The 22,342-nt window shown below is 56.2% G+C and overlaps 1 protein-coding gene across 1 annotated transcript; it reads left to right on the top strand.

The window, feature by feature from the left end:
* Window positions 1–10,700: 10,700 nt before the first annotated feature.
* Window positions 10,701–11,657, top strand: MAS1 (MAS1 proto-oncogene, G protein-coupled receptor; the record flags this gene model as incomplete). Its single annotated transcript, XM_084228794.1, has 1 exon — window positions 10,701–11,657. The coding sequence occupies one exon, from the start codon at window positions 10,701–10,703 to the stop codon at window positions 11,655–11,657; it is 957 nt and encodes a 318-aa protein (XP_084084920.1).
* Window positions 11,658–22,342: the final 10,685 nt, after the last annotated feature.

Raw genomic sequence — 22,342 nt, 5'->3', positions numbered from 1 at the left:
CCTGCACCTCTGTTCTGAGCCGTTCGGCCGCCCTGGACAAGCAGGGTAAGACCCCCCTTCACCAAGCTCCTGGCTGGCAACTCCTTCTGGGCTGGGGGCCCCTGTGGGGTCCGGGATGCTCCGGCTGTGTGGGTGAAACCCAGTCTCCTCCTGCGCTTGTTTTGGGAAATTGGCTGCTCTGCTGGGCTCACTGGCCCCAGACACTTGTTCAACTTCAGGCTTGAAACTTTGCCGTTAGCTTTTGCTTTTGGACCCGGGGCAGGGGCAGCGTCTTCGGATCAATTCTTCAATCTGACGGTGGACTTGGAGGTTTGCCGGGTTGTTGATGAGCTAGTGGGGGCTGCGAAGGGTCGGGGCTTGGCAGGGCACTGGCCGGGTGCTCTTCCTCTGGGCGCTGTCTTGGCTGGATGCTCCTGGGCATAGCCAGAGGCAAGTTGCTTGATTTCCCTTTGCCTTCCCCTCGGGGGCACCGGCGCCAGCACCACCTTCGGCTTAGAGGTGGGCTGTGAGCCCCCGGGTGGCGAGGGGCTGGTCAAAGGGACCCCCTGCTCCTTCGTGCTCGTCTCTGTGAGCGTCTTGGTCTGTCTGCTTCCCGGCGAGGGCACATGCAGGGTGCAGGCTTGCTGTGCGGGCAGCATGGAGGGGGGGCATGCTGCCTCCCTGCAGCAGCCTGGGGACACTTTCGCCAGAGCGGCCCTTGTTGTGAGGCTGTTCTGTTCACCTTGGGTGCCTACTGGCTTCCCTGCCTCCACCCGCTGGTGCCCCCCCTTGGTGAAAACTCAAACCTCCAGTTGTGCCAAATGCCCCTGACGGGACACAGTCACCCCCACTTCTACCCCCTGAGACCTGCACTTGGCGAGAAGCGAGTCGTTCCTGCTTCTCCGTGCAGATGGCGCGGGTTGGGGGCTGCAGTGACGTGCCTCAAAGCCTCAAAGCAGGACGGTTGTCCCTGCCTGGACATTCCCTGCAGATCCCTCAGTGCCATGGAAAGTCCGTCTCACAGACGGGCTTGTTTGTCCAGGTTACTGCACACACGGGGGAGGAATTTCCATTTGAGTTGTCACCAAGGGGGGTGCCCTTTCTCCGGAGCCCCACGCCTGGATGGGCCAGCGAGGGCATCGCGCCCCACGCGGTTGCCAAGGAACAAGGAAAGGGTTCAGGTGGCCCCCCCGGGACCCTGGTTTTGTTGGCTTTTTCTCTGTTCCCTCTCTCCCCCCGCTACCCCCCTGTCTTCCTCTCCCTCTCTCCCTGCCACCGGGAAGCCAGGACCCGGGAGGACTGTGGCCTCGGGAACGGGAGCGTGGCAGGGCATGAGGCCTGCCTCCTGGTCTCTAGAGGAAACTGTAGCAATGTGAAGGTGCTGCATGTGGACCCCGCCTCCTGCCTCACAGGCCTGAGAGGGCCCCACCCTGTCTCTACCTTCTTTGCTCCTCTTGCTTCTCCGCCAGCTGCATCGTGCACCTGCTCCTCTCGCTTCAGAGAGGGGAATGTGGGGAGCACTTTTGCCTGGACCCGCCAGCCTGCAAAGCCCACACCCTCGCCTCTTTGGGGACCACCACACACCCTCTGCGCCCGCTGATTCTGGGGTTCCTGCTGGCTTTTCCTTGAGGCTCGTGTTGGCAAAGTGTTTTTCCTTCTCCAGCTTTCCTCACACCCCAGCCTTCCAGAAAAACTTGAAAATGCCAATTTTGTGAAGCCACTGAGGGTGAGAGGGGCTGGGCTTTGCATGGGATCCACATCCAGTGGCCAAGTAGGTAGAGAGCGTGGCCCGGGGGCGCCCCCCTGCAGGGACAGCAGCAGAATCCTCAGACCTGTCTTTGCCACGCTGCCCGCAATCCTGTCCATTTTGGCAGGAGGGGCGTGGGTGTTAACAACCCCCTCCCCCAGCAGCCTGCGTGGCCACAGCTTCTGTGAGGGGCCACATCCTGAGCAGGTGAGGTGGGGTGACCCGGTGAGATGCGGGGCCACTCTCCGGAGGGCGAGGGTAGAGCTCTGGAGTGTGGTGGGGCCGTGACCTGACAGTAAGGCTGAGAGGTGCCCGGTGGGGTGGGAGGTGGCAGACACAGTAGATGGAGCAAATCAGTCAATATTCAGAGGGTCTCAGGCGCCAGTTTCTCCCCATCAGACAAGGCAACATGGACAGGAGAACATGGACTGACCTCTGGGCTGGGTCGGGAAGGAACATCCGGGTGTCAGCCACAGGTGGTGTGTGTACAGGGCTCCAGATCTGCTTCTATTCTGCTCAGTCCACGAGAAGGCCTGGGAGCAGTGACCCCAGTAGCAATGGGTACCCCAATGCCCAGAACCCGGTTTCTAAGAATCCTTCTTACTAAGAGGAGCCAGGGCTCATGGAGGGCCGGCGCAGGAACACACAGGGGGGCAGTGCCTGGGCAACCCCCACGGCCCGGCCTGGAAGGGCAGCAGAGGGCAGCCTGGTTGCTGGTTTGCATCCAGAGTCCTCCCACCCTGGGGACGGGGGGCAGGTCTGATATCCCTGAGGGGTGTCTCCCTTGGTGCTCTTGATTTGAATTTCGTGGTGCAGTGGGAGTGTGTGTGAGTGTGTGTGTTTGTACACATGTGTGTTTATGTGTGTTCATGTGCGGGAGGGTGCTGGGGTGTGTGTCCTGTGTGCATGTATGTGTGTTGTAGTGTGTGTTTGTGTGTGCATGTGTGAGGGGGTAAGACATAGCCGACCCCCTTGGAGGACTTGTGTAAAGGCACGAGGCTGGTGAGTGACAAGCACACTTCTGCTGTTTGTCTGATGAGTGGATTCCTGAATTTTCCCTTTGGCATCAGTCATCACCACCTAATCACCACCCTCCCCGGCCAGCAGCAGCCCCTGTGTGTTCACCATGGTGGTTGGTGCCTCCATTTCACAGAAGAATGGGGGACAGAGACAGGGTTTCTGAGAACAGCTCCTCCCTCCTTGTTTTGGCATCATTATGAGTTTGGCATTGGGTCGATAGTACCTTAATACAAAAAAATATGTCCTCTAATAAATAATAACCAAATAAATAAACACATCCACCCTTTAGCACACAAAAAGTCCATCTTTTGAGGCTTTTCATAATTACTGGCATCTGAGCTGATTGTGGCCATGGCTTTTGCTGCTATTCAGGCATTAAATGTCCCAGAAGGTGCCCAGTCTCATGCAAGGCTGAGTGACCGTCACACAGAGACAAACTGTTGACACAGAACTGGCGTGGGGAGGAGACAGTGCGGGCTGGGGCCCTGGCTGTCAAAGGCTCTGCTCTGGGTTGCTGCTTACTAAACGGGAAATCTCAGCGAGTCACGGGGTAGGGGCGCCCCTGTAAGACATCGGGGGGCTTGCAGTATCTACACCATCGCTTCAGCCGCTGACCCTCAAGGAGCAGCAGATACTCGCAGGCAGACTTGCAAGGGCAAGGAATGATCTTAAGAAAATTCCAATCTGTTTCCTTTTTGCTCGTCTATAGAATCCCGTCATTTCTGGGAGAGAAGAATTTGTAACACATATGACAAAGTGTTATATTTATGAAGAATTCTTGCAATTCAGTCAAAGACATGGGCAAAGAACCTGAGAAAAGAAGCCATCCGAGAAGAAACGCAAGTGGCCATTAACGTGGAAGAAGAGCCGACTCCTTAGCAGTGCGGGGAAGCAACCCAAACGGGGCACCTCTGCATCACTTACCACATTCGGAACAGTTGAAAGATGGAGACGTTGTGGGAGAAGAGAAATGTATATTTTGTTGAAGTCAGTGTAACTGGCAAAGCTTCTTGGAGACGATTTGTTAGCATGCTTTGAAATCTTGAAAAATCTGTATACCCCTCGGTGTAGCAACTCTACTTTTAGAAACATGTCCCAGGAAGATAACTAAAGATGTGCACAAAATTTGCATCTAAGCAAGTTCATACAGTGCTTGGCTTAAAAAAAAAAAAAAAGATGAAAAATGAGAAGCAACCCATATGTCCAAGGTTAGAGGACTGTTAAAAATAAATCATGGTAACATCCACATAGCGACTCCTCATAGCGACAGAAAAAAAAGTTTACAACAAGATATTGAGTGGAAAAAAGCAAGATACCAAAATGGACTATAAATGTAATCTCAATTTTAAAAAAGAGCGTGCTTGAGACTTTGAAAAAAGACTTACTGGAAAAAATCTCCCAATGCTAAATCAGGTTAATTTTGAGTAATGGTTTTATGTGTGATTTTTTTCCCCACTGAATTTTCCAAATTTTCTTCAATGGACACATACCATTTTATAGTTAGGGAAAAAAAGCAATGAAAAGACTCAAAGTAGCCCCATTTTGTGTTAAGATTAAATGGAATATAAAATGAGCCTGTTGGGGTGAGCATTTTTTCAGTGATGAGAATTTGGGGACGGCAGGGGAGTTAATTAAATAAAAAAAGGCCTGTAAGGCAGGAAATACGATGCCTTCAAGTCCATAAATAGGAAGGATTAACAGTAATTAGATTGAAACAGGTACCCGGGAGGCGTGAAAAGGTGAGGTGAGGGAGGACGAGGCTGGGGATATATGGGGAGCTCGGGGTAAGACTCAGGTGCCCCCAGCCGCCAGGTTCCCCCAAGTGGCTCATGAAATGCCTCCGGCCTCACTGTCTGTCCGGCTTCCACTCAGTGGCCTGGAAAAGGAGGGCTGTGGTCAGACCCGTGGTTTCCAGACAGTTTTTGAAAGTGGGAGCCTGGCTCAGCTTTCAGCTGGAAGCCGGGGGCCCTGGATCCCTGCCCCAGCTGGCTCTGGGAGCAGGACCCCCACCCCCCACAGAGTTCAGGGAGCACCAGGAGTGCAGGGAGCACCAGGCACTGGCTGGGTGAGCAAAGGAGCCTGTGGGGCCACGTGTGACGAGTGACGAGTGACGCTGACCTTGGCCTGCCGTGACCCGAGTTCCTCCCTGTCCCGCAGGGCAGCCCCGTGCTCTCGGCCCCCAGCTGACGGAGGCCAGCAGCCGAGGGCAGGCACACGCACCCTGAAGTCCCCACGGAGGCATCCTGGTGCTCAGCGGGCTGCTTGCTCCCCAGGGGTTCCTTTAGACCCGCCCGTCGTGCTCCCCAGGACGTCCTCCCTCGCTGCCCCCTGTGCTGTGTCACCGTGAGCTTCCACCGCTGATCTCGGGGTCACTGACCACACTGGGGCACGGAGGGCCGCGGGGGGCGAGCTCTGCTGCCCCCCGCTGGGGTGCCGCTGTGCAGGCTGGGCTGAGCGCCTGGCAGAGCACTGTGGGCCTGGAACATGGGGGCGCGGAGGGCCCCGCAGTGGTGAACCCCGGAGCTCTGCGGTGCCACCGCTCTGCCCTCCCTCCTGAGGATGCAGCTGTGGAGGCACCAAAGCAAATGGTTCCCAACCAGGTGGTTTTGTCAGCGAGACTCTCCTCCCCTGCCCAACCTCAGAGCTCGTGGGGTCCCGCGGGAGAGGAACTCACAAGCCGCCGAGGGGCCGGGGAGGAAGGGGCTGCGGGCACGTCCCAGACGCTTCTCGCCACCTGCTGTTTCGTCTGAGGGACCGGAGTCCAGGTGGTCTGACGAGCTGGACATGTACTTTTTAGCAACCCAGCAGGAGCAATCGGGAAAGTTGTTACTCAGGAGAATCGGTTTTCAGAGACGTTTTCCTTCCATCCCCATGACGCGTGGTCAGAGCTTGCCCGTCATGAGAGTCACGCGCCCCCGGGAAGGCTCCTCACGGCCTGGGCTCACCTGGGCTCCCGGGCTTCGCTTTCCCGGGGCACCGAGTGCCTTTTCAGGGCCGTGGCATTGGGCTTCATTTCTGGGAATAACCCAGCACGTATTGAGTGTCTGCTGTGTGTCCAGCGCTGGCAATCCAGACAAGAAGGCCGCAAACCCTGTTCAGGAGCTTGTGGCTTGGTGGGCAGATGTGCCTGTACGTCTGCCCCGGGGAAGACCGTCACAGCTCTGAGGCGATGGCGGAATGCCTCAGAGTGGCGGGGGGAGGGCTGGGCGCGGCCCGGGCGGCGGTGTGAGCAGCTGGGAAAGATGGGCCGGAGCAGGAAACAACTGTCAGTGAGGACACCTGGCCAGTGTCTAGGCCAGAGGCAGGGCACAGAGGGGGAGCCCCTGGCTTGGGTGGCTTCCGCACTTGAAATTCACAGTCAGCCAATGCGCCATGATGATTAATGTTCTAAAGGTTTCCCGTCTGTGTCTTAGGAAGTTCTGCTTATTAAGCATGCAGGCCCTCAGGAGATGAGCTCACCTGCAATCTGCCCTGTGACTATCTTCCAGAAGGTTCTCAGATCCCCACTAACTGACTTCGTTCTTTTCCTCTCTCTCAGCTCCTGCCTCTGCTCCCAAGCTCAGTCACCAGCCGCTCATCTGCCAGCCTCGTCAGGTGGGAAACTCAGCCCGTGGGCCCTCCCCTCTCCCGCCCTCTGCCCCCCATTCATGGTCACCAAGGCCTGGGGGTCTTCTTGGAATTGTCTAGAATCCTCTCGCCTTTGGCCATTATCCTAGTTGTTCTTTCTCCCCAGGACTGTTTACTATTCCAACAGCCCCTTTGCCTCATCCACTGTCCCTGCCAGGCAGCCTTTGGGTGCACCCAGGCTCGCCCACCTGCAGCTCAGCTCAGGCTAACCCCACCTGCCATGTGTGCCAAGACTGTTACCGGCTCCCGAGTGCAGATGGCAGTGCGTGTCAGACCGTGGTCCATGATCCACCTGCATGAAAATTCTCTGAGCCGCGATAATTCAGATTCTAGGGCCCCACTTTCATGAAACAGTGGGAGCCCCAGAGTTTGCATTTTAAATAAGCAACCCCAGGTAATTTTTAAGCACAAAAGTTGGTGAAGCATAGTCTGTAAAATAAGCCTGACATTTAATGAGGCATCATAACCAGGCCCAGGCGTCCATCTGTCTGTCTGTTCATTTTCGGGTAAAGTCGTCCCTCTACCCAAGGTCACCAGACTCCTCTGGCCCCACCATGCACATCCTGCCCCTCAGGCCTCCATCCATCTGGTCTCTTTCCATAAAAGGTCCTTCTCTTCCTTGGACAACTGACTCCTATGGACCCTTCAAAGCACAGCCCCGCAGAGCCTTGCTCAAAACCTGAGACATTGCTTTCTGCACGTGCCTGCCCTGTGTGGCCAAGCTCTCCTTCACCCATTTCTGAGACATTGGGCAGGGGATTGTGTCTTACCAATTTCTTTGTTCTTTACTCTTAGCTCAGTGGAACAGATGTTCCTTTTCTCAGACCATAGAGATGGCCTATCTTCAGAAAGTATATTTGGTTTCTTTGGTTTGACTTTAAAAGAAAAATGCAATTTGATCTGATGTGTGACATGCGTTTCCTGATTGATTTTTGTGAGAGGATTTAGAAACTTTGGGGCAAGGAAGAAAAGTTGACTAGAAATAGGAAGTGGTGCGGAAGGAAGCTCTGGTACCGGCTGTTTCAGGGATGAGTCAGGTGGAAGCAGTGGGCGGTGGATTCAGGGCAGAGGCTTGGAAGGGAAGAGCAAAGCAAGCAAAAGGAGGGGGACAGACCAGGAGAGCTCTTCTGCCGGGGCAGGAGCTGGCACTGGGAGGCAGTGTGGCCTGTGGGGGTGTGTCTGGGGCACAACACTGTTCTTGTCAATTTTTTTTTTAAGATTTATTTTTATTTATATAAGAACCAGGGTACAGGCCAGATGCACGGGAGGGTGAGAGGATTCACCAGAGACAGAGCAGGGAACAGAACAGGCAGACGGATGAAATACACTGCTGAGGGGAGCAGCGGGTGAGACAGGAGAGGTCTGCTCACCATGTGGGTTGCTCTGAGGCCGGCGGGGATCGAACTGGCACTGCAGAGGCTGCGGACAGCTTCACAGCGCTGTGCTCAACCGCCTGCGCTACCAGGGAGGCTCCTGTTCTTGTCAATTTTCTTAAAAATTCTTACTAGGTCCCAATTTTGTGTTTCTACCCAGTGATTGAGGGATGTCCTTAAAATATGAGAACCTCTGACTTCTTTGGATGAGCTGGTCTGGCTTTCCAATGGCTGAGTCCTTTACTGCCCCGTAGGGGTGTCACTGCCCTGCATGGCTGATAAGCCCATGGCTGGTCTGAAGCCAGAGGGGCCCTAAGAGTCAAAACACGCAGGAATTTGGGCCTCTCTGGTGGTGCAAGGGGATAAGTCTCAGCAGTATCAAGCTATCACCAGCCACTGCGGCACAAGTTTGATCCCCGGCCAGGGAGCTACCCACATGGTGCAGTAGACCTCACCTGTCTCCCCACTGCTCCCCTCAACAGTGGATTTTAGTTGATCCACCTGTTCTGTTCCCCACTCTGTGTCTGATGAATCCTCTCACCCCCGTACCTCTGGCCTACACCCCAGTTCTTGTATGCATACATAAATAAAAATGAGTCTTTAAATAAAAGCATGCAGGAATTCGAATACTTTAGTGAAAAAAAGAAGGTAAAATAGCTCATGAATTTTTTATATTGATTACATATTGAAATGATATTTTGAATACATTGGGTTAAATAAAATATGCTATTCAATTTATTTCATCTGCTTCGTTTTACTTTTTTTTATACATGGCTTCTAGAAAGACTTGAGTCACAGATGTGGCTCCAAACATGTCTATCAGACAGCATCCCTCCAGACTTCTCACCCGCTTGTACTCCAGCTGATTCTTCTTACTCTTTGTTTTAAAAAAAAAATTGTTCAGTGTTTATTTATCAAGAGAAGTTATGCCTTAGCCCAAATATTCATTTTCTTTTTAAAAAAGATTTATTTTACTTATTTATGCATATAAGAACTGGGGTGTGCAGGGGGGAGGGTGAGAGGGTTCTCCAGAGACAGAGTGGGGAGCAGAACAGGTGGATCTACTGAAATGCTGCAGTGGCTGGCAATAGCTTCATAGTGCTGAGACTTAACCCCTTGCACCACCAGGGACTTAGCCCTTGCACCACCTTGCACTTAACCCCTTGCACCCCCAAATATTCATTTTCATAGATCAGGAACACAGGTCAGGGACAAACTCCTGTGGATATCGTGTCAAAGAAATTCTGTGTTCCAAGATCCCTCTGCATTCTGAAAGATGCCACCCGCCTTCCTCATCACCCCAAAGTCTTCCCTGCAGTCACGATTTCTGGAGAGACCTGCACATGCCTCTTTCCTGGTTCATCAGAGCAAACTTAGAGAAAGCCGACCCCCAGGGCCACTGCGAATGCGCTAGGTGTGTGACATCGCTGAAGGCCTTGCATCTGAGGTTTCGTCAAAGCCCTGGAAGTCAGGATAGTTCAAGGTCCCTCCACTCCTGCTTCTTCCTCTACCCCTACCTCCACCCCACCACCCCTCCCCCTCGACCACCCCCCTCCCATCCCCCCTCTTCTCCATTCTTCTACCTTCATGCTGGGGCTCCCGGTCTCCGGCGCTGCTGGGGTCCTCAAGAAAGGGCTCTTGCCTCCTGCCCACCATCTGTCATCTCTCTGGTGACCTCTCTTTTCTCCTCACTCCACTGGCTGCCGGTGTCCATCCTCACAACCGCTCCCTGCTACTGGCTTCGATGCCCCAAACCCACCCCTGCTTGCACCAGCCTGGTTTCGTCTAACCCTTTTCTCTCGGTGCTGGAGACAGCGCACCAGGTCTGAAGTGACAGCGCACCAGGTCTTGTCTTGGCAACTTCCTGCCTAGGGAGCAGAAAGCTGCTCTGAGAAGCTGTACAAAATGAAAGGCTTGAACAGGCAGAAGCAGGGAAGACAAAGGAAGAGGGAATCAGCTCAGGCTTCGGTAACCTACGCAGAGTGGGGAATGGAAAAGGTCTGGCCGATGACCTCAGCTTCCTTTGGGGCGTGGGAAAGATGAGCTCTTCGGTGCTGGCCAGGACATCCCACGCTGGCCAGGACATCCCACGCTGGCCACCAGGACCACGTGCCTGGGAGAGTTGAAACTGCAGTCAGGTGAGGTGTTCAGTCCCCTGGGCTGGCTCCAGGGCCTCTGCTTGGGGACAGCTGTTTCCTTTGTGAAAGTGTATTTGCTCTGCGGCAGGAAGAGGTGGGCTGTGCATTTATTTGTTGTGTCATTTCTAAAGCGTGAGGGAAAAGTTTCTGAGAACCTTTGCTTTGCAGCCTTGAAGAGTTAGTGTTTGGGTTGTTTTCAGGCTGGGGCTTTGCTGACTGTCCGTCCACGGGGTTTTCCTGGCACAGGCCTCTGCCGGGCGGTGCCTCCTTCCGCTCGCCATCTGTTCCAGGGGTGGGGCTGGCTCGCGGGCATACCTGGTCTGAGTAGGCGCCAGCTTTGTCACCGACATCGGGAACATGGGACAGAAATGCCTCCTAATTGTCTGCGCTTTCAAAAACACGGTTACAATATTGAAGAGCAGGTACCAGTCGCTGACGGCACTTTATGCATTTAAATATGACGGTGGCCTGCCAAACCTGACTTCTGTCACGGTGTTTTAATGCGATGAACCCGGTCCCTGGGGTCAGCAGCGGAGGCACAGAAAGTGTGGACCAGACACTAGACTCCGGGAATTCTGACTTCTCTGTGGTGCTGAACCACAAGCAGCTAATAATACAGAACTGGGAGGTGTTGGGGGGCAGGCCTTAACCCCCTACCCTTTCTGGGGGAAACATCTAATTTTATCCCTATCAGGGGAGCTGATTAAACTTTTTTTTAATCAATGAAAGCTACAATGCACAGTTCAAATTCCTCCATGTTCCTGTGTTTTAAACTTATTTCCAGAGTCGTCCCCAGAGCCCCAGCCGAGGCCCTTCATGGACGGGGCCAACGCGACCCTCCCCAACGCCTCCAGCGGCCAGAACGCCTCCGACTGGAACCCCCGCGGGGACATTCCCGTCGTGCACTGGGCGATCATGACCATCTCCCCCGTGGGCTTCGTGGAGAACGGGGTCCTCCTCTGGTTCCTCTGCTTCCGGATGAGGAGAAACCCCTTCACGGTCTATATCACTCACCTGTCGATTGCTGACATCTCCCTGCTCTTCTGTATCTTCATTCTGTCCGTGGACTACGCTTTCCAGATGGAGCTCACTTCCGGCTACTACACCATCGTCACCTTATCGGTGACTTTTCTGTTTGGCTACAACACGGGCCTCTACCTGCTGACGGCCATCAGCGTGGAGAGGTGCCTGTCCGTCCTGTACCCCATCTGGTACCGGTGCCATCGCCCCAAGCACCAGTCGGCCTGCGTCTGTGCGCTGCTGTGGGCACTGTCCTGCCTGGTGACCACCATGGAGTATGTCAAGTGCATCGACCACGAGGAGCAGAGCCCCTCGCGCGGGGACTGCCGGGCGGTGATCGTCTTCATCGGCGTCCTGAGCTTCCTGGTCTTCACGCCGCTCATGCTGGTGTCCAGCACCGTCCTGGTGGTGAAGATCCGGAGGAACACGTGGGCCTCCCACTCCTCGAAGCTGTACCTGGTCATCACGGTGACCATCGTCATCTTCCTCATCTGCGCCATGCCCATGCGGCTCCTCTACCTGCTGTACTACGAGTACTGGGCCACCTTCCGGAGCCTGCACCACGTCTCCCTCCTCTTCTCCACCATCAACAGCAGCGCCAACCCCTTTATCTACTTCTTTGTGGGCAGCAGTAAGAAGAAGAGGTTCAAGGAGTCCCTGAAAGTGGTGCTGACCAGGGCTTTCAAGGACGAGACGCAGCCCAGACGGCAGGACGATGGCGGGAACACCGCGGCCATCGAGACTGTGGTCTGAGCCTGGGCCCGTGGGCGCAGAGCCCCTGCCTTGTGCTCGGAGCACGCCTTAGCTTTCTCCCCCGTGTGGCCAGGACACCCACCCCCGTGCATGAGATGCTCGTCGACACTGAGATTGTCCTCTTGTGCGTCGCTTCTGGAAATGCTCACATGCGTGTCAAGCGCTGTCCTGTCCGTGCCCACCAAACAATCTTCCCGCCACTCAGCCCTCCCAGGGCCATTTTCCACCAGGGAGAAGAAGGCCCCAGGGAGCACGGCGACCGTGGGTGTGGGAGTGAGGCTGTCTTGGGCTGCGCCAGCGAGCGCTTCCCCCCAGCCTTGTGTCCCACCTGCAAAGCGCTCGCTGGCCCGTGGCTGATGGAGGAAGAAAAGCAGCCAGGTGCTGGCATGGTGCCCAGGCCCAGCGACATCTGAGTCTCCCGCTCTGTTAGGTGGGAGATGCATGCACACGCACGTGCACGAGCACACGCACGCCCCCCCCCACACACACACACGGCTCCATCAGAACAGAACTGAGCTGGACATGCGAAGACCTGTGGAGAGGCTGCAGGCCTCACGCTGCCCACCCCGGTTCCGGCTGAACATCACCGGGCGAGCAGCATGGGCCCTGCAGGAGCTGCCTGTGGGCTCCTCTCGTGGAGGCTCCTGCAAGGAACATTTGCTTTGAATACACTTGAGACACCTTTTCATGAACAGGATTCAACTCACAGGTTACGAGGTGACTGTGCTTTGGGGTGTCCCCCCCTTGTGAAGTGCCTGGTTATTGACGATGGGTGTTTCCCCTGCACCAGGCACAGGGCTCTGACCTCTGGGCCCCTCTCCTTCTGGGCCTTTCCTTGTGTCGTCCTGGAAGGGGCGGCGGGAAGGGCTGGGAGGGAGCCTGGGATTTTCCTCAGGAGCCCCTTTGCTGAGAGCTTCCTCAGCCTCTGTGCTGGGTGCTCGCCGGCCACACCCAGGTCTTCGGACAGGAGGTCTGGGATTTAGGTAGGAAGCCCCTCGGCCTGTCCATTACATTGCTGGCCCCTCTGGGGTGCCCAGGAAAGTGGCCCTTCTTCCTGCAGCTCTTGGGGTAAAATATTCAAATCCACCGAATAGCTCATCGTGGTGAGTTTAACCATTTGTCTCTGAAGGGTCAGAGAGGCTGTGATGAAATGATTCTCGGTGCCACCTGCTCTTCCCCACCCTCCTTTGGAAGGAAACACTCCCGTCTCCACAGGGGCAACTCTGCAGGGGAACCAGGAGCGTCTCCCAGCGGAGAGCTTGGGGGCGGTGGGCCGTCGGTGGGGATGATCTGATTCAGACGCCAGCAGCTCGCTTCCAGGAGCCCAGATGGGCACGGGGCGATGGCATTTAGAATGATCTTGTTTTTGATTGAAAACAGAGCCTCTTCCCTGGAAAGGGACAGAATCCAGAGATCAGAATGGCACCTCTGTTGCCCTCGGCCCGAGGCGTCGCTGCTCAGGGTTAGCGAGAAAGGGACCTGCCTCGTCCATCTCCTCCCCAGGGTGCTTGGTCTCGAGTGGACCCAAAGGAATCTTCGCTGGAGGAAGATCCAGGAACCCACAGGAAGCCCCGACGTACTGTCCTTCTGCAGACAAGGTGGGATGAGCTCCAAGACGACACTGCTTGGTCCTTTCATGGGATCCTGTCCCTCACGGACGCTGGCGTCTGTCTGGCCGTGTGGTGACCCCTCTCTCCCCTGGGCCCCTCCCCAAAAGTGAACTATAAGTTTAAAACGAGAAACACGCAAAAGCAGGTGAAGATGCAAATGTGGAGCGCAGGCTGCATAATGCACCCCCAGGCATTTGGACAATTAATTTTCTCCGGCAAGGGAGGAGGCGCCTTCCCGAGACACCCTGGCTCAGGGAGCAGGTTGCCGGGACACAGTGCCCGTCCGTGGTGAGGGTGGGTCTGCACTTTTGTGCCCAGTGGCCTGGGCGGCCTCTGCAGAACTCCCCGGGCCGAGCGAGGCCCAGACGGAGCTGCGGAACCTGCCCGCGGCTGCAGCACCAAGCACCGCCAATCCACGCGGGGTATAAGCACCGTCCCGCGGCAGGCGGGAGGAAGGTGACCTCACGGGAAGCTCTCCTGGAGGTGCTTTAAGGCAGGGAGGACTCAAAGGACTAAGAAGGGAGGAGGCAGGCCAGGCAGACGGTGAAGGGAGCGCGTGGCCGCACGGGAGAGCAGGCCCGCGCCTGTCGCCTCTGCGGTGGCCGGGGAAGTGGGCCTTCGAGGCACCTGCGGTTCTGCGTGCCACCCCCGTCTCCCCTGTCACCGTGCCCGTGTCTGCAGTCCCTGGACCTGGCTGCCAGGCCTGTCCTGCACCCCTGGCATCAGCCCCCGGCCTGTCCACGGGTGCCCTCTGCCTCCCTGTCCTCAAGTCCTCCCCTGGTCTCCATCTCCGAGCCGCCTCCTGTCACCCTCTGCTCCCCTTTTTTCTGAGCCTTGGATCCAGGTGCAGAAAAATACCCAGGAGGGTGCAGAGACGGCGCAGAGGCCCGGCTACTGAGTGCGGGAAACTGGCCATCTCGGGCTGACGGGAAGGAGATGAGACGGAGTGGCGGGCGGGGCCGCGAGCGGGAACTGGAGGGGAGCCCGGCTGAGAGCCCCGGCAGCCTCATCCCAGCTACTCTGAAAATGAATCGCACAGTGGCACGGGCCGTTCTCCTGTCCCGCCGCCGCCCCTCCCGTCCTCTCACTCTGGCGGTCCCTCCCCCTGCGTCACGCCTCCCGTGTGCTCGGGCCCGTGTCCCCGCACCCTCGCCGTCGTGCCGGGCTCCCTGCCCCTCGCTGGCCAGCCCGGGCCCTGGGCCAGTTGCCTCCATCCAAACCAGGGGCACATTCCAGGTCCTACAAGCTGCTCCTTGTCACCGCCCGGAGGGCGCCCTCCCAGCCCTTGGGGGCTCTTCCAAGCTCCTTCCTCTCCCCAGATGTCCTGACACCCTCCCCGTCACTGTGCCCCTCTCGTGACCTGGCTTCCTACACCAACAAGCTGGGCAGAGAGCCTCCCTCCAGCCCAGGATGACCCGCCCCCTCTGCTCCTTTCCTCCCTTTTGAAGATTTTTTTCCTCGTCCAAATTTCTGTTCTCCCAGCAACCAGATGACCATTTCACCCTCATATCAACAAGAAAACTCTCTTTTTAAAAATCATTTATTTTTATTTATTTATGCATACAAGAGCTGGGGTACAGGCCAGAGGTGTGGGGGGTGAGAGGATTTAACGGAGACAGAGTGGGGAGCAGAATAGGCAGATCCACTGAAACACACTGCTGAGGGGAGCAGCGGGAGACAGGAGAGGTCTGCTGCGCCATGTGGGTCACCTCCCTGGGCAGGATTGAACTCGTGCTGCAGAAGCTGCGGACAGCTTCATAGTGCTGAGTCTTAACCCCTTGTGCCACCAGGGAGGCCCCCCAAATTCTTTTTTTTAAAGATTTATTTATGCATACAAGAACTGGGGTACAGACCAGAGGTGTCGGGGGTGAGGGGATTCACCAGGAACAGAGTGGGGAACAGATTAGGGTGATGAAACACCTGGTCCTATGGGGCCCTGCAGGGTCTGCGTGCTCTGGGCCCAGGGACGCGCTGCCCCTTCAGCCATCTTCCAGAGTGATGTGGCCGCCTCCAGCCACTCAGCTCCTTGCAATGCCTGGAAAATGCCCCTCCGCAGGCCCACGTTCCCTCTGGTGGCTCTTGATGGCCGCCCCTCCCCCTCCCCACTGGCTGAGTCCTCCCGGCTCCTCCACCGTTAAGATGCGCAGGTTGTGCCCGTCTGCTCGGCCCCCAGCGGCTCCGCAGGCAGAGGAGACACGCAGGCCGGCTCCGCTCCTCTCATGGCGCGGCCGTCCTGGAAGGGCAGGTGCTCCTTGCCGGCCGCGCTGACGAGTCCCGTGTCGCCTCCCTGCGTGTCCACAGGCCCAACTTGCTCCCACCTCTAAAGGAAAAAACAAACTACCCCAAAGTCACTCCCCGCACCCTGCTCAGCTCCCACCCGGTGGCTGTGGGCACAGCTAAGTTCCCCCCAACCGAGAAGGCAGCTTGAGTGCGAAGAACAACGCGGACACACCTGCCATCACGCTGGCGGTTCAGGAAGGGCAGCTCCCGCGCAGGGTTGGGGGCCCGCGGGGACTCTGGCAGAGCAGCTCCCACCCTCCCAGGGGCCTCCTTACACCTGCCTAGCACGGGCAAGACCAGCAGCAACAGCGCCAGGTGACCGGGGCACGTGCCACGCGCTGGTTGGCTCCGCTGCGTGGGCCGCAAGCCCAGGCCAGGGCACGGCTGTCCTCAGGGCTGGCCCGAGGGGGCGTCCGCACCCGGCCGGCTCACTCTGGCTTCCCGCGCCAGCTCTCGCCCCCCTTCACAGACAGCCCTCTGGGAAGCCTCTCGCACACTCACCGCCCGTACTTCTCACCACAGTTCACCCCCCACAGCTCCCCCGGGGGCGTCCACCTTATGGCCATATTGAAATCGGCCGGCGAGGGGGCTTCCGCGTCGCCACACCGGGGGAGTCTTTTCTCCAGCCACGCATGGCCCTGCTCTTCCTGGAAGTGCCTGGGCTGGGTTTCTATTCAGCCGCTTTCTCCGCTCCTCTGTGGGGTCTTCTCCCTTCCCGCTCTCCCCGCTGCTCCCCTAAATGACCGTGTTTTCCAGCCTCAGTGGCGGGGCCTCTGCTCTCCCACCCCGTCTCCTGACCCATGACGGTCACTTTCTAATGACCCTCAAGCCTGTGCTGCCCGACCGGCGCTCTGTGCTGGGCTCGCCCCGAGCACCCACCAGCCGCGGGACGTCCACACTGGGTGCCCTGCAGCCTCCCAGGCGCACCATGTCCCTTTCTCAGAGAAGACCCCTCTACCTCCAGCTCCCCCATCACCTTCCGGGAGCCCGAGTGGCTGGGTGGCCCCTCGGACTTTTCCTTCCCAGGCTTTCAACATCTCTTTCCGCCCTCACCGCCAGCTGACGGCCGGTTCCCTTCTCAGAGCCCACGTCATGGCTGCCGACTGCGCGGCCTCCCTCTGCGCCACATCACAAACACGAGCACGTTACTCGGGCACCGCCGCCCCCATCAGCTTTAGTCCAGAACAAGAGAGGGTGGAATGTTCAGGAAGGATGGTCTGCACCTGTGCGCCGCCCCACCCCACCCGCCCCGTCCCCTGCGGATGGTCTTGTTGGCTCCAGTCAGTGGACAGCCCAGGGTCCCTGTGCGGGGCAGGTGGGCTCGGGCTGGGCAGCTGCCTTGACAGAGCTGCGTGAGCAGCACCGGGCCGAGCCTCACGGGCGTGCTACAGTCTCACTACTGAGGAAATGATTCCTTTGGGTTACGTTTTGGCTTTTCACTCGTTCCCTTGTAAAATTACCAACTACACGCAGAAGGGACGGCCCGTCGAGGCATGGACAACGCTCCCTGTTCTCTTGCTCGTGGAAAGGAGCTTGGCAGGCTAGACACCCCGGTGTTAAGGCTGCCGAATCTGGGGGAGCAGCGTGGGGGCTGGGGTCACAGACAGGAGGAAGGGGGAGTCATAAAACACTTTTATTTCACCTCGGCTCCCTAACATTAGATTGTGGGGGGGTAAAAGTCTCCAAGTAGAGAAATCATTGATCACCTCCCGCGTCACGTGCAGCGCTGGTGCCCTCCCGTGTGAATCCCTGCTTCGCGAGACGCTCTTTCCCGCCTCGGCATTTTCTGTTGGTCGTTCTCTTCGGTGCCTGAAGTCAGCACGAGCCAACTGGAACGGACCGCGGGCTTAAATCAGCAGCTTTGCCGAATATCTGGGGTGCCGTGAAGTTGGTCAGAACCAAGGTGTGAGCACTGAGAACCACGGCACAGCAAAGGGGCAGGGCCAGAGGTGCCGGCGGCTGAGCCCAAGGAGCAGACCAAGGACGCGGTGAGCCGAGGGCTCCCCTGAAGAAGGGGATTTGTGCCCTTGGGAACACTGAAGTCCTCTGGTACTTTTGCAAGAATTATCCAATCTTTGATGCTGGACAATAATAACCACCAAGGAAGGGATGACAGGGGATGTTATGTACAACGTTAACAGAAAACCGTGCCCCAAAATAGCTCTTTTCGGTGACTTAAACCAACAGAAAATTGTCACTGTCAAGGGGTGATAAGACTCCGTTGGGGGCTTCTCAACTGCAGTCCCTGGCGGCTTCAGTGAGGGGCTAGTGGGTGGGACAGCCGAGGCTGGACTGGGCGGGCATCCACGAGGGATGATGTGGTGGGGGGGTGGCTTGGGCCCAGCCAGAGAGGGTGTCCAGAGTCCCTGCCCATGGCAGCGGTGTTCTGAGAGGAACCCCCTAAGAATGAGCTCTTTAAAAGGCAAAAAAAAAAAAAAATCAGTAATTGATTTTATATTTGTTTAAAAGAATGTGGTTGAAATGACAATACATGTCCCTGTTTTACTGAGATGTAATTGACATACACTCCTGTAATCGCTTTCGGTGTACAACTCTACGGTAAGTTTTGATAACTACAAAATAAATTCTGTCATCATTTTACTTTTACCTTTCAAGACAATATACTAAGCATCCCCCCCCCCCACATATATCGTGGATTTTTGGCCTTCATCTTAATTAGAGTCCCTTTGGAAAAGGGGCTCCTCTTGCACTAATTATTTATTTATTTATTTATAATTTTTATTTATTTATCCAAGCACTGGGCACAGTCAGAAGCGCGGGAGGGTGAGAGAATTCACCAGAGCCAGAGCGGGGAGCAGAGCAGGCAGAGGGACCGAAGGACACTGCTGAGGGGAGCAGCGGGCGGCAGGAGAGGTCTGCGCGCCATGCGGGACCCTCCTCCAGTGGCCGGGGAGCAGCCGGGGGTCCAACCGGCGCCGCAGAGGCTGCGGGCAGCTTCGCAACCTAGCGCTCAACCGCTGCGCCACCGGGAAGGTCCTGCACTAATTTTTTTTTTTTTTTAAATATTTTTATTATTTTTTTTAATTTTTTTTTTATAGAGGCATGTTTATTTATTTATTTGTTTGTTTGTTTGTTTTGTTTATACATGCACTGGGTACAGTCAGAAGCGCAGGAGGGTGAGAGAATTCACCAGAGCCAGAGCGGGGAGCAGAGCAGGCAGAAGGACCGAAGTACACTGCTGAGGGGAGCAGCGGGCGGCAGGAGAGGTCTGCGCACCATGTGGGACCCTCCTCCGGTGGCCGGGGAGCAGCCGGGGATCGAACCGGTGCCGCTGAGGCTGCGGGCAGCTTCGCAACCCAGCGCTCAACCGCTGCGCCACCAGGGAGGCCCCCTGCACTAATTTTTAATGTGCACATAGGTGTGTTAACACAAAGAGTTGAGTTGTAAAGGCAGATGCAATGTGAATTATAGATTTTACCCTATAGAAGGTTAGTGATTCCGAGGGAGAAGCAGCACAGGCACACATGAAACATTCATTTCTGGAGGACCCCAAACCTGAGATGCAGCCCCCCATGCCCCCTCCTCCTTCCTGAGAACATATTCTTGGTTTCCAATTAACTAATGAGTTTTGAGTAAGGTAGACAGAGATTGTTCTCCAAGTAAGGGGTTTGGTTTGGGCGCCTCCATCTTGTGCTCTGTTCATCACACACAGAAAGTGTATGTGACTCCCTCTTCTCCAGTCGTCCGTGCCCCATAAATCTATAAATTCCAGATATATTTGTAATAAACAGTCTCAACAGATTGGGTGTGTCCTGCTGAGAATAGGACTGGTTCCTAAGCATAGCGTTTTTACAAAGCAGCCTCATTGGGGGTGACATCTCTGCAGGGAGCCTTGGCTGAGGTGATGTATTTCCCCCCCACACCCCCACCTGTCTGGGAGGGGTGATTTAAAGGCCTGCTGCTAACACTCCCTTCCTGCGACCTCAGCCAACCCAGATGGAAATGCCTTATTACAGGGAGCAGGGAGGGGCACTTAGGAGGGGAAGACTGGGAGAAAGGTACTAACTGGCCATGCAAGAGTCAACAAGTGAAACTCTCTGAGCCTGTTATCTATCCTTGGCGATTTAGTTACAGCTCATCCAAAGCAGATCCCGAGGCAAGGATTTGATGCAAGCGATTAGTTCAGGAGGTCTCCTGAGGAACACGGGAGGGTGTGAGGGACCCGGAGAGGAAAGAAGAGGGTCTGTGATGACCAGAGCGGAGGGACCCTCGAGAGGTGCATTTACCCACCCGGGAACCACCCTCCTGGTGCTGAACCACTGCCTCCTACTCCTCACTGGTGAGGGTCACGCCTCAGGTGACGGTGCCTAGGCCTGTGGCTCTGCCTGTGCCCAGCACACCTGCCTCCTCATCATGGCTGCGGCATGGCTGTGATGAGAACACCTTGGCAGGGAGCCCCGGCATGTGCGGGATCTGCCTACGGGCTCCTTGAAACCCAGCAACCTGGGGGAGGGGGTGGCCCGGAGGGTGGGTTCTCACCTACACACTGACAACTGCAGAATGTGACCCAAAGCAGACCCAGTGTGAAGTGACAATGACAGGAGTTATTTACACCTGGGAAGAGAGAGTATTCACAGGCCGGTCCGTGCCAGAGGCCATCTGACGGACCCGCATAGTGTCCGCTGAGCAGACCGAGGCCCAAGCCAACACCATATGTGGCAAGCTGGTGGCTTCTCTGAAGATTCCTTCCTCGCCAGTGGTTTAACTCCCAGAAGCCCAGCAGCATCACCAGTCAAAAGGCCCGAAAGCCTTAGTTCTGTCCCTTCAGCCCTGCTTGTGGGGGAGAGTTCGGAAAGCCCCAACTTCCACCACCCCGCTGGCCATGAGCGCCACCCACTGGCCTGGAGGTGGCTCTTCACTGCTCCCCTTACAGCCTCGGGGTGTCTTCAGGGCTGACTGAGGCATCCTCTACCACTGCATAAAATCACCTGCTCTTACAAAGTCACTGTGCCAGCCAAGCGAAATGATGCAGGCTCATCAGCTCATCAGCCAGGAGGCTCCTCCTTGAAGGAGGAGAGGATGATGCTAAGTGACGTGGTGGTCACGGCCCCAAGGGACAGATCTGTGCAACTCCACTCCTCTGAGGGCTTAGAGACATCAATTGCAGAGGCAAAGTTGGAGGGTGGGTGTGAGGGCCTGGGGGCGGAGGGTGGGCATGCCATGGGTCCAGAGCTTCAGTTTGGGAAGATGAAAATGTTCTGGAGATGGGTGGTGGGGACAGTCATGCAACAGCGTGAGTGTGTTTAAGGCCACAAACTGTACCCTGAAAAATGGTCAACGTGGTAACTTTTATCTATCTATCTATCTATCTATCTATTTATTTATTTATTTATGTATGTATGTATGTATTTTTAAAGATTAAGAATTAAGTTGTTTATTTTTTTTAAAGATTGTTTATTTATACAAGCACTGGGTACAGTCAGAAGCGCGGGAGGGTGAGAGAATTCACCAGAGCCAGAGCGGGGAACAGAACAGGCAGAATGACGAAGCACACTGCTGAGGGGAGCAGCGGGGGCGGCAGGAGAGGTCTGTCGCGCCATGTGGGACCCTCGCCAGCGGCCGGGGATTGAACTGGCACTGCAGAGGCGGAGGCCAGCCTCGCAGCCCAGTGCTCAACTGCTGCACCACCAGTGGAGGCCCAGTAACTTTTATTTTTAACCACAATAAAAATGTGGCTGGATCCCTTCCATTTTGCAAAAATAAGTAAACGAATATACTCCCTAGACTAAAAGTTAGGAACAAGTGCAATTAAGCTCTGACAGCCCTTTGTCCTCTCTCCCTCCACCCCTCCTGGAGATTAACTGTTCACGGGCTCCACCTGCATTCCTGGGAACTTGGAAAACTGTGTTACGTTCCTAATAAAACGCATCAGAAACAAGCGTCTGCTGGTGGCTGAAAAAACACACAGTGGGGGAAGTCCAACCAAGGGGTCCTGGTCCCCGAGACCGGCCTTCTCGTGCTGGCAATGTGAGGCTCTACATGTCCCTCCCATTCCTTTGCCACTTAGAAAATCTCAGCTCTCCCGCCATTTGGGGTGCTGGTTTTTTTGGGGGGCCTATGCCACCGAGTCCTTTGATGGCCATCTGGAATGAACTCCTCTGTGCAAAGACATTTCTCCTGGTTCAGAGTTTGGCTTTCTGGGTACAAGTGAAAGTCCTGGTTGGGTTATAAAAACAATTCACTGTTAGATGTCAAGGCATGAGGTGTGCTTCTCGGCGAGCTGGGCAGGTCTGGCCTGGGGACGGGCGCCAGGCCCACAGGGCTGATGGCAGAGTGAGGACAGACGGCTTTGGGCACCCTGGGGACAGTGCCAGCTTCATCTCTGGAGGGCATGAAGACAGGAGGCCAACTAGACAAAACCTCTCAGGATCTGGATTCCCAGTTGAGTGCAGGCCCCTCCCAGGCAGCCCTGGAGGGCCAGGCCAGCCAGGCCTGAGCCCCCTGAGCAGTCTGGGCGAGAGCACCGTGGACGAGCTGTACGGGAGCGAGTGTGCTGTGCACCATCAACACTTTGTCTGCAGAAGCTAAGACTGAGCTGTGTAGGGTAAGTCAAGTGTCAGGCTTTTCTGTCCTCCCGCCGTCAGGATGGATGATGGATCTGCAGTCCTGAATGCATGCCTGATGGCGGGCACCTGGAGTAGGGTGTGGGCATGCGCAAGTGGGCACACCTGGGCTGAGAGACTGGGCTCATAAGGGCGGCGTCACAGGGACGCCAGCAGAGCAGAACAGTAGAGTGAAAGAGAAGCAGAGACCATGAGAGAAGGCCGGAGAGCC

This window comes from Talpa europaea (genome assembly GCF_964194135.1).
Source record: "Talpa europaea genome assembly, chromosome: 2".
Classification (NCBI taxonomy): domain Eukaryota; kingdom Metazoa; phylum Chordata; class Mammalia; order Eulipotyphla; family Talpidae; genus Talpa; species Talpa europaea.
This window is presented reverse-complemented; position numbering and strand designations above follow the sequence as displayed.